Below are 12,129 nucleotides of genomic sequence, written 5' to 3'. Positions count from 1 at the left end.
GAACGCTCTTCCGCCGGGCCACGTCAACTACTTTCACAGCCGCAGTCCGGTCATAGTAAACTAAACTATTCAACATTTTTTTTCTTCTACCCAGGTAAGGCACACTGAGCTCTTCTTCACGAGCGACCTGGCCATCATAAACGACAGCTCAACGAAAGTTGGCTTATCGTCAACGTGGAAATGTATAGTACTCTAAACGTGTGTTGAAAAACCGGAGGACCCGCAGAAAAATCCGCACGACCACGGGGAGAGAGAGAGACATGCAAACTCCAAATATACACCAGGCTTTAGGGTCGGGATCGAACCCATAACCTCCTGCATACCAGGCGAGGTATACAGGAGCTTCTGCAAATGCTCCCTAAGTTGATAATCTGAGAAAATAGAAACGTATGGAGTGGGGGAGGGGGGGGGTAGTGGTGGGTGCGGGTGGGGGAGGGCAGAGCCTGCCCGACGAGCGTGTTGATTCACGCGTCCGCAGCGTCACGGCCTGCGTTTGTAAACGTCCACGCGGTCGTGTCGTCTCTAAACCACGGCGCCCTCCCGTGCACGTTGTCGTCGAGTCCCCAACGTCACGTTGGCAGGTAGCGATTGATAGAAACGCGCACAAAGAAGAATAGGAAGGTGTGGGCGGTGGGGGGGGGGGGGTGGGCTGTGGCAAGGAGGGGAGGGGGGGGTGCTCGAGTCAACAGTGCAGACGCGTCCAGTCGGTGGGAGGTCCAACAAACGTGAGGAGCAGCGGGAATGAAAGCCCGTGGCCCTCCCATTGAGCAGAGGTCAACCGGCGGCGGGGGTGTTGACGGAAGGGGCATGCTCGGCGGAGCGGGTAGAGGGCACATGAAGGGGGATTAGATTGGGGGGGTGCAATGGCAGGGGGTCGGTGACGTCAAGTTCACGTCGCAGCCTCTCTCGGCGACCGGACCTGGAGAGACCGGCGGAGGTGAGCCGAGGACTTGATGCGGTCTCGTGGACGGGTCTCGCCCGCGGCGTTCCGGATCATTAGGGGGTTTGGAGGTGAGGGGGGGCGGAGGGATGTGGGCAGGCCATAGAGGAGCGAGAGTCGCTTGTGTTCCAAGACAACAGGCGATGAAAGTAACAGATGGAGGGTCTCAATAGGGAACTGGAGGAGGAGGAGGTGCGTGCGTGCCTGCGACGGTGGTGCGCTTGGGAGTTTTGTGTCGAGGAGGGTGGCGAGAGAGCGCGGCCTCGAAGCCGGGGGCAGCGAGCGGTGTCGAGCTTCCCCGTGCGGCTGTGGGGATTACGTACGGGCGGTGAGACGTAGGAATATGACCCAGGAGTGTAGGGGAAGGGTCGAAGTTCTGAGCCCAAATTGCGTAGCAGCAGGACAGCGCGTGGCGAGACCTATCGCTCGCGTTATCGCGGGGCAGGGGAGACAGAGGCGGCCTGGTGCTGGCCACGCCACTATTATTTGGATTATATTAAAACATTTATTACACTTTCCTTTAAAGCAACAGTTGGGAGTTGCCAGTAGCCTTATGGTATGGTCAGTTGGTGGTACAGGATGTGTGTGTGTGACTAGATTTGTGTCACTTTATTGAACACCGGGTACAGGTTTGTGGTGAATCTTGCTGTCCGGAGCATCTTATAATCCGGAGATTACGGGAACAGCACTCGCACCACAACAGTCTGTGACGCAGGAGATGTGCTCAGGATTTTCGGATTGATTCGAAAACTAGGCCAAGCATTGACATTTCGGATGATCCAAAAATTATCCTCGTTTTTGTATTTCATTGATCCAGACGCTGGAAGAAGACGTCACGAACGCCGCGTCACTTCCCCGCTTTCCCCATCAACAGTGGGGGTCGCGCGGCGTCGGGTGACGTCGCAGTCGCCTCGCGCGCGTTTCGCACGCGAGGCGTTCGACGTGCCGACGGTTGTTACTCTTCGGCGTGAAAGGAGAACCGTCCGAGGAGAATAAGAAAGAAAGAAAAAAACAATCAAAAAAATAAACTGTCCGTCGAAACCCCAAGCGTTTTTTTTTTTTTTTACAAACCCGATCGATCGATCGCTCGCTCGTCCCCTGTACGAGGCCATGGCGGCGCGAGTGGGAGGGTGATGTCTCCATGTCCCGTGTGCCGTTGTCTCCGTGGGGGACGCAGGCGAGATCGCGCTGCTGCTCGACCGGCCGCGCGCCGCCACGGTGGTGTCGCGGGGGCCGCTCAAGTGCGTCAAGCTGGACCGGCCGCGCTTCGAGCGCGTCCTGGGGCCCTGCTCGGACATCCTCAAGCGCAACATCCAGCAGTACAACAGCTTCGTGTCGCTCTCCGTCTGAACCGTCGGCCGCCGGCGCCGCCGCAGCCGCCGCTGGTGGTGGACCCCGTTGCTACTTTCTCCCCCCCGCCACCACCTCCTGCCCCTGCCCCCCCTGGCCTCCCCCGCCTCGGCCCCCCACTTCTCCCACACCGTCATCTTCTGCTCCTCCACCTCCGACGACGGCGGGGCGGTCGCACGGAAGCCGTCCGACGCCGAAGCTTGCCCGCGGGTTGCTGACACGGGCGCTGTCGGCACGGGGGGTGGGGGGGGGGGGGTGGACGCCGACTGTTGGTGCGTGCCGGTAGTCGCATGCGGCGCGGGGGGATCTAGGCGTCGTGGCGATTTGTCAACCGCTGACCGCCACCCCCTCCCCGCCCCTCACCCCCGCCGATCGCCGCCCAGTGACTCGTTTGTGTTATCCGTCTCGTCTGTACCGCTTGGCTCGTTAATTCCTTTCCCTCGTTTGTTCCGTTGGTCTTGTGTTCGGTTCTGTTCGGCGTCTCAGAATGATTTTTTTGCCGTAAATTGGGCGACAACGACAAGGGTTCGATCGTTTGTGTTTTGTCGTACCTCTCTCCCGCGTCCTTTCTCCGGTTGACACGTTGCGCTGTCCGTAATCTCTGCCGCGCTTGCAACTGTGTCCCCGCGGTGCCGGCGTCTCTGGCCCGCTGGCCTCGTCTTGTCGTACGTCTCGTCTCGTCTCCCCCGCTGCTGTCTGTGCCTCATTCTCGTGTCGTCTGCGCTGTCTGTCTTGCACTGTCGCCTTTGGCGCTCACATTTTGTTCCCCTATCCTGAGGGTCAAAAATGCGACGGTTGTTTTCGTTGCGCAGGTAAACAATTGATTCTCCCGCTCACCGTTCAAAGCGTTTTAATTTGAGCGTGAGAATCGATTGTTAACTGGATGATGACTCTCCACCGATATACGCGGCTCAACTCCACACCATCCCAGCTCCATCGTTTCAAACCCCCCCCACGCTCTGGAAATTCACTCCCCACGTCCTGGAAATTTTACCCATACACTGTGGAAATTCACCCTCTGGCTAGGCCCTATGACGCTCTCCAATATGATCTATCTCTTAATTTTTTTGACATTCTTTAAAAAATAGGAACTTGTTTCTCGCATTTCTTTTTTTGTCTAAGCAAAGATGCCAGCTGTTGGCGTGATAACTGCGGAGTTCCGGGTACACTGGGAGATCTAATCTCACGGAACAGAACCACCTGCACAGAGATATTGCGCACATTACCAAAGGTATCTGAATCAGTTTTACAATGGTTTTTACTGACACGGAGCGTCATGCCTGCCATGCCTCGTGTGGGCTATTGTGCTTGCTCGGGCGATAAAAGGGCTTTATTGGGCTGCGGCTATCAAATCAACTTTGCGCTCTTGACCATCTTCGCATGCAAGCTGCGGTGGCGATGGCTTCAGGGTTAAAACCCATCTCTGGCGAAGTGTCACTCGAGGTGAAGTGTGGGCGCACCTGACGGTGATCCGATCCGCACCTCTGCCGCTCCTCGTAGTTCTGGCTGGCCGGGCTTCACAGGCAAAGGGGTTTTGACAGCGTTCCCAAGAATTTTTTACGTGCATGCGTGCGTGCGTGCGTGCCAGCCATTAGTAGCACAGAGCGCAGGACACGGAGCGAAGGAAAAGGAATATTTTTTTAGGTGACCCGGGGGGGGGGGGGCGGTAGGGGGTTGGGGGGGGTGGAGGTGGTGAGGAACGGGGGGGGAGGTGGTGTGCGTGGGCGTGCTTGCATTTAAAGTGAACACAACGTGTCTTCTCAGTTATTGGGCCGTAATCTGAAGGGTAAAGCTGGGGTTAAGGTCGCTAACCCTTACCACAATAATCCGTGTTCTCAATCTGAACCACTCTTCGCGATAGCGAAGCCGACTTTGGCAGTCTGTTGCCATTCGCCGGTCTCGGGGTAGTTTTTTGTTGTTGTTGTTTAGCGCTTCCCCGCTTGCACGCTAGCGTGTCGCTCCCCCCCCCCCCCCCATCACTTCGCGTGGAGAGAGAGATGGGGGGGGGGGGGGCGATGGGCGTTCTACACGCGCGCCGTCATACCGTACTTCACGCACGCCCTCCGCGCAGAACCCCCGAAGCTCCCTCGGGGCTCACTATTCGGACTCTCCGGCTTCTGCTGGAGTGCGCGAGCCCCCATTGACCTTGCTCGCGTGACATTTTCTTACCCCAAAATTTTTGTAACACCCTCACCTCTCGGCGGCGGGTGGGGGGGGAGGGGGTGTAGCGTGTTGTTCGCCCATAAAGTCATAAAAGACGGGTCTGAGCCGTTGATGAGCAGGCGCGCGTGAGTCTTTGCTCCCACACCAGGCAGGAGGTGTAAGAGCCGTCAACATCGCTGGTTGGGCGCCACGGTGACAAGGCGCTAACCACCTCGCCTGGGACGCACGAGGTCGTGGGTTCGCTCCTGACCCAGGCACCTGTTGTGTGTTCGGAGTTCGCACGTTCTCCCCGTGGTCGCGTGGATCTTTCGCCCCAGTCCTCCGGTTTTTCCCTCCGCATTTATAATCGACGTCACGCGCTTCAGAGTATTTGGCTGCTGCTAAAAATGTCTGCACGACGATGATAAACCCACTTCGTTGAGCTGTCATGTGTGATAGCCAGGTCGCTTCTAAATAAAAAAAAAATAGACCCACATTGCCTTACCTGGTAATTTAAGAATTAGTTTTATCAGCGATGACGCGCGCAAGCCTCTTTCTCGAGCACGATCGATTATTTTCTTGTGTCGTGTTCCATTGTGACGCCGCTGTTATTCCCCTCCCCACCTCCTTGGCGGCTCACTTCATTTTTTTTTATCCCATACTCTCTGGTTCTTTCGGTAAAGTCACGTAGGTATAAAATAACAATAAATCACGACTTTTCGATTGCAACACAAGCAATCGTCATCAGGTGGGAAAACCACAGCAATTTTTTTGTTTTGCTGAAGTGGAAGAGAGATGCCGTGGTAAGAGTTATATATAGGTAAGAGAGGGGGGAGGGGCAAGGGAGGGGGGTAGGTGGAGCGTTGCGTGGACGCTAGGAGAGGGATACGTGAGGCTGGACGGGGGTGGGGGAGGGGAAGTGGGCGGGGCTGGAAGTGGGCGGGGCTGGAAGTGGGAAGTGGGGGGGATACAACAACAACAACGTCACTGCAGCAACAATGCCAATGAAGCCAACAATGACAATGCAGCAACAATGCCAATGAAGCCAACAATGCCAATGGAGCAGCAATGCCAAACGCTGGGGATGCAAATTAACTCGGCAAAATAGACTAGTGCCCGGCAAATATGATGGAACAACCATACGCAGTTAAGGTTTTACCTGGTTCATAACATCCTTCCAGTGATTGCTCAATTTGTATCCATCTTCTCGGTTGAAGTTATGTCTGTGTTTATATAATTTTTTTTCCCCTCCAGCCTTTCGTTGGAGACGCACGTGATCACGGGGAACGTGCATAGCCTACGGTTTATTTTGTTTCCCTCTGCGTCTTGCGGTGGTTTCCCAACCCCCCGCTCCCCAAGCCCCCCCCCTCCCCGCCGCCCCCGCTTATATAAAATAAGAATCCCGACGCCCGCCTCTGCTCGTCGTTGCATGGAGCGTCATACTCCGGCGCGTAGGTTTTATTACGCTCGTTTTAAGTTTTTTTTTGCATTCTACTTATTTGCGTTCCTATTAATCCATAAGGTCCGGGGTTCGTACGCGAAGTATGATGGTAATTGATAATACATAATAATAATAATAATAATTCGGTGTCGCTGCTTGTAGCGTCACGCAAATCGCCTCCGTTACCCGAGCAACCGATCGATTGCGCGCGCAACAGAATCGCTTCGCTTTGCCGTCGTCATAATCCCACTTGCAACTGCCTTGTCCACGTGTGAGCGCGCGTAGTAGTTGTGCAACGAGGCGGCGGCGGCGGGGGCAGCCCGAATGCGACCAAGGGAGGGCACGTGACGGGCCGAGCGGACCTCGCCGCGTGCCCGGGGCGTGCGCCTCCCTCGCCGCGCGCAACCCGGTCGCGGAGACGATGCGTTGTTGCGCAACTGATGGGCCCCCCCCCCCCCCGGGTGCACCACCTGGGTTTACGCGTGGTGGGGCGCGTGCACGTTTCACAGGTGAGCCGGCGCTGAAGGATTTGAGCTCCCCCTTTTTTGGCCCTTGCACGGCAAGGAGGCAGCGCGGCGGCCGGAGCCCTCGGGAGATTTCGCCGCGTTTGGAGCGAATCCCTTCATCCCGTGCGCCTTTGGAGCCGCTCTGCTTTTGGTTGTGCATCCAGTGTCCTGTGTGTGTGTGTGTAGTGTCCTGTGTGTGTGTAGTGTCCTGTGTGTGTAGTGTCCTGTGTGTGTGTGTAGTGTCCTGTGTGTGTGTAGTGTCCTGTGTGTGTGTGTGGTTTCCTGTGTGTGTGTGTAATGTCCTGTGTGTGTGTGTAGTGTCCTGTGTGTGTGTGTCGTGTTGTGTGTGTGTGTGGTTTCCTGTGTGTGTGTGTGTGGTTTCCTGTGTGTGTGTGTGTGGTTTCCTGTGTGTAGTGTCCTGTGTGTGTGTGTGGTTTCCTGTGTGTGTGTGGTTTCCTGTGTGTGTGTGTGGTTTCCTGTGTGTGTGTGTAGTGTCCTGTGTGTGTGTGTGTGGTTTCCTGTGTATGTGTGTGTGGTTTCCTGTGTGTGTGTAGTGTCCTGTGTGTGTGTGTGCATGCAGTATCCTGTGTGTGTGTGGTTTCCTGTGTGTGTAGTGTCCTGTGTGTGTGTGGTGTCCTGTGTGTAGTGTCCTGTGTGTGTGTGTAGTGTCCTGTGTGTGTGTGCATGCAGTGTCCTGTGTGTGTGTGTTGTGTGCATGCGTGCGCGCCGGTGGTGAGCGGTAGTCTTGCGGTTAGCGCTACGGACCCGGCTGCCCGAGTTCGATTCCCGGCTCACGGTCAACACCAGTGACGAATATCTGAACCGGACATGGGCATCCCCTAGGTCGACTCGGCCTCAAATGAGTACCTGGTGCAGTGTGTAAACATCGCCACTGGGGAGACAAAGGCGGCCGGTCGTGGGGGTTGTCCCCACAAAGTCCGTTAAAGGCTATGCACAGGGGATCTTTGTCTCTGTACGACCATATGAGCTGGTGCGCGCGTGAGTGGTTATTGTACGAACGAGAGGTAGTGTGTTTTATAATTGACGAATGCGTTGTGTTTGTACGACTTGTTTATCGACGCGTAATCCTTGTTAATGTGTGCACGTGCGTGCGTGCGTGGTTTTATGGCGAGCGACGGTGCGCGGTGTCGAGTGCAACGTGTCGCTGCAGACCGGGCGCTGTCCAGCGTTCTCTTAATTCCCAGCCACTCGCAACAAACAGCGGCGATCAACGAGTTGGAACCTGACCTGCCCTGACCTGACCTGGGCCTGGGCCTGGCTCTCGTCGAGGTCAACTCGGCCTGAAACACGAGTTGACTACCCGGTGCAGTCGGCGCGAGCACGGACGCGTAAATATAAATGTTGTGTCGTTGAATCCGCCGCCACCACCCGACACAGCCGACCGGTAAGGTTTGTCACGTAAACAACACGTGGCAATCGTGTTATTGGTTCTCTCGGTAAAGTCACCACGTGGAAGGGAAACAATAAAATAAAAAATATATAAAACAATGAAATTCTCACGACGTTTCGACTGCAACACAAGCAATCGTCATCAGGTGGGTAACCACAGCAAGAAAATTTGAAAAAACGTGTCGGTTTAAAAAAAAACGCCACTTTTTTTCAAATTTTCTTGCTGTGGTGTTGCAGTCGAAACGTCGTTAAAATTTTATTGTTTTATATTTTTATTATTTTATTGTTTCCCTTCCACGTGACTTTACCAAAAGAACCAAGAATATGAATCCCTGCAGTGACGAAAGCTTTAAGTAAAAATTTAACGTGGCAATCGGTTACTAGTTCGGCACACCGGTGTGTTGGAGAGTTTAACCCACTACAGAATTTACAGTTCCGAGTACTGTGACGTTTTGCCGGTAATTACAACAACCAGCATCATCAGGTGACAGCGAACACACACACAACCGGAGTGCTGAACCAGTCACGAATTTGCACATTTTGCTTACGGTGACGAACCTTTGCTGATATTAGTGACGCATCTATACTTACGGGATCTAACCCCCCTCCCTAAAAAAAAAACCTCTTGGTCGCGGCAGCCCGACTACGTGATAAACGATGCAACCCGTGTCACCTATTAGTGCTGTGCCTGGCTTTTTAATTGATATCTGCTCGTTAACCGCCCCCCCCCCCCCCCCCCAATGCCTTCCCGATAGTTTATCCGGCGTAAAAGTGTGGGGGTGGGGGGGGGGGCGGTGGAACCTTCGTCCCCTTTTCGCGAGACGTCCTCTTAGAATCGCGCGTGTGCATCGCGTGTTCATCGCGTGTTCATCGCGTGTTCATCGCGTGTGCATCGCGTGTGAATCGCGTGTTCATCGCGTGTGCATCGTGTGTGCATCACGTGTGCATCGCGTGTGCATCGTGCTTACTGGCGGGTGTGTGCGGTGGGTGGGGGTGGGGCAGAATGCTAGTAAGCGTGCGCTAGTAAGTGGAATGGAGCGGTGTAAGTGGTTAATGATGATTTAAAAAAAAAACCCGATATATAATGACAAGAAGAGGGTAGAGGGGGTTTCGGGTGAAACATGAGGACACGCAGGGACCAGGCGATGTTTTTTTTTAATTGTGCGGTTTTCGCGCGCATCCAGAGCTACCCGCGCAGAACTAAGTATTGTCGTGGGGCGCTCCGTTGCTTTTCTTATTGTCCTGCTCCTCCTTGCCCGTTCGTTAATGATTGGGACCTCTGTTTTGAAACTCGGATGGCGTCGCAAAGTCTCACGCGCTTGGTTGAGTTTGCTTGCTCGCCGTGCGCGAGTGTGTGTGTGTGTACGCTGTATATATAAACAAATATAAACCGGTACCGCGATGCAAAATAAAAGGGTTACAAAAGATGTGAGCGTTAACTTGATAACACCAACGCATTCACTCGCTGACGTGTTAGCGTGGTTGGCTGCGCACGGTGCGAAAGACGTTCGACCTACAGACAAAACCATACGGAGCGCAGGCACGACATCAGCGCCTCGGGTATTCATGAATCAGGCTCGGGAGAGGAACGTCGGTGATCGCTTAGTTTATTCCCGAATGAGATGGGATCGACTCACTCACTCGACCCTCACTCACCCGACTGTCACTCGCTCACGCGACTCTCACTCGCTCACTCGACTTTTACTCGACTGTCACTCACTCGACTCACTCTCAACTCGACTCACTGGACCCTCACTCGACTCACTCTCAACTCGACTCACTGGACCCTCACTCGACTCACTCTCAACTCGACTCACTGGACCCTCACTCGACTCACTCTCAACTCGACTCACTGGACCCTCACTCGACTCACTCTCAACTCGACTCGCTCACTCGACCCTCGCTGTGTGAACGCGCTCCAGCTGTCCCCTTCGGATCACATTCCGCCCGTTCCCGGAATGCGAGATTTTTTTGTGTTCCTCCCCCCCGATTCCCCCTCCCCCCGCCCCCCCCCCCCAAAAAAACCGCTCCTAAATCCTGGTTCATCGAACCGAGACATGAAACAAGCAACCCCCCCCCTCCGCCCTTCGCCCGACGTTATTCTAACATATGGTCGTCTTAGTAACCGGGTGAGCATTTGGACCCCAGAGCCCTGTGTGGCAGCCTAAACAGCAGATGTGATTGTCTGGGAAATGTTTCTTAGCGTGGGTACATTTAATTATTTTTTTAATATACATACGCTATGTTTTTTTTTGTTAAAGAAATGAACTGCCAAGTATGCCTCCCATAAAGAGCCGGACACGCGGTTTTTTTTTTTCCGCGGTTCGGTTTACGCGGCTTAATGAAGTCACCCCTCGCTTGCACCAACGGCCCGCGCCATGTGCCGCCACCGCCGCCACCGCCGCCACCACCACCGCCACCACCACCGCCACCACCGTCACCACCACCACCGCCACCGCCGCCACCACCACCACCGCCGCCACCACCACCGCCACCACCACCGTCACCACCACCACCACCGCCAGCAGCAGCAGCAGCTCCAGCGTGCGATCGGTTGAACAGCCTCGCACTGCACTCGCAATTCCAGAACGCGCCGACTCGATTCCTAATTCCCGGCGCGGCAGTTAAAACAACGGTGCGGGCGGGTGGGTGAGCGGGCGGGTGGGCGAGCGGGCGGGTGGGTGAGCGGGTGGGTGGGTGAGTGTGCGGATGAGTGGGCGAGTGGGTGAGCGGGCGGGTGGGTGAGTGTGCGGATGAGTGGGCGAGTGGGTGAGCGGGCGGGTGGGTGAGTGTGCGGATGAGTGGGCGAGTGGGTGAGCGGGCGGGTGGGTGATCGTGTTTTCGCTTTGTTTACCTCAAGACTTTTTTTTCAGGAGGGTCCTGAAAAGTTTTCGCAATCGAGGATGATGTTACTGCTGCTGCTGCGGTGATCCCAATTGAGTAAATTTTCGGGTATATTTTTTACATTGGGATATTTTTGCCCTCTGGTTAGAATGTGTGAAGTTTTTTTTTGCTATCGGAGCAAATCCGAGAACCTGAGACCCCGGAAGGAAACTCCCCACTCAGAACAGGGGGAGAGACAAACTCAAAGGCACCCGAGTCTGGAATCGAACCCAGCTACCTTCTTCCTGCGAGGCGCACGTGTTACCACTGCACCACCACCGTGCCATCACACCTCCCCCCCCCCCCACTCCCTTTCACACCGCCTCTGTCCACCCAACAGCACGAATGGCTTCAGCACAGTCGAACGGCAGCTCGCGTGCGGTGGGGTGTGGGTCCTCGCCACCTGTTGCAACAAACACTTTCGTGCAGCGTGGAAGAGTAGACAAAGCACCCTCTCTCTCCCTTCTTACTGCCAGAAGTGGCGTGAGCGAGCACTTCCAGGGCTGCGCCTTGGTCACGTTTCCCTTCGTGGGGAACTCGAAGGCTGTCACGGGTCGCGAGATATTCACGACCTCGCCTGGTATGCAGGAGGTCGTGGATCCAATTTGACCCTGACGCCTGCTGCTGTATGTTTGGAGTTTGCAGTGTCTCTCTGTCTCTCTACCCGTGGTCGCGTGGATTTTTTCTCCGGGTCCTCCGGTTTTTCCCCCTCCACGTTTAGAATCAACGTGAGCTCAGAGTTGTATTTGGCTGCTATAAATGTCCACACGATGAGCCGCTTTGTTGTTGAGCTATCATCATTTGTAATAGCCGCTTTTGAAAAAGAGCTGCATTGCTCAGTAGGGGCCTTACCAAGGTAACAATCTACAAATAGTTTAGTTTCATACGGTATTTTTTTTAGGTTTCAACTCCAGTGACAATTCTGGATGTAATCCCTGAGCCACTCGCCGTTGATCGCTCCCTGCAGGGTCGGCCCCCCCACCCCCTGCTCACTCATCACGCCTTGGGGGCATTGTCAATGCTTAATTGGTCCACGGAACCCGCGCTCTTATCCAGCGGTGGTGCCATTTGCAGCAAACATCCCACATTCCAGTGGCCGGTGCCATTGTCTCACGACAACAACAGCTTCCCCACGCACGCACACACACACGGTGATAGTCATCTTATTGACCCCAGCGGGAGCACACAGGACGGATCACTCCCCCCCCCCCCTAACCAGGAATTGAACTCAAAAAACCTCTCGTTTTTGGTATGGTCCCACCACCCCAACCACCCGTATCACCCCTAGCCCCCCACCACCCCAACCACCCCTAGCCCCCCACGCGACTAACGTCGCAATCCGCGCCTCGCCAAGTCAGTGCGGTCTTAGCGCGGCACTTGCTTCGTGCTGTGTATGTTTTGCCATTGTTTTGTCGCGCATTCCACATATTCTCCCGCACGGTATCCATGCTGCAGCC

The 12,129-nt window shown here is 55.1% G+C and overlaps 1 protein-coding gene across 4 annotated transcripts in view; it reads left to right on the top strand.

Moving 5' to 3' along the window:
* The window catches only part of LOC116949545 (cAMP-dependent protein kinase type I-alpha regulatory subunit), a 107,609-nt gene extending 98,393 nt beyond the window's left edge, over positions 1 to 9,216 (top strand). Inside the window, exon 11 of one of the 4 annotated variants that reach the window (XM_032966964.2) lies at positions 2,118 to 9,216. In XM_032966964.2, the coding sequence (XP_032822855.1) occupies positions 2,118 to 2,290 (173 nt within the window). In that variant the 3' untranslated portion in view covers positions 2,291 to 9,216. Of the gene's footprint in view, positions 1 to 1,757; positions 2,008 to 2,117 lie in introns of those variants that run through there. The other 3 variants (XM_076072406.1, XM_076072405.1, XM_076072404.1) reach the window with 3 other exon arrangements.
* The last annotated feature ends 2,913 nt before the right edge of the window (positions 9,217 to 12,129 follow it).

This window comes from Petromyzon marinus, chromosome 37 (genome assembly GCF_048934315.1).
Source record: "Petromyzon marinus isolate PM22_M1 ecotype Great Lakes invasive population chromosome 37, UKy_Petmar_22M1.pri1.0, whole genome shotgun sequence".
Taxonomy (NCBI): domain Eukaryota; kingdom Metazoa; phylum Chordata; class Hyperoartia; order Petromyzontiformes; family Petromyzontidae; genus Petromyzon; species Petromyzon marinus.
This window is presented reverse-complemented; position numbering and strand designations above follow the sequence as displayed.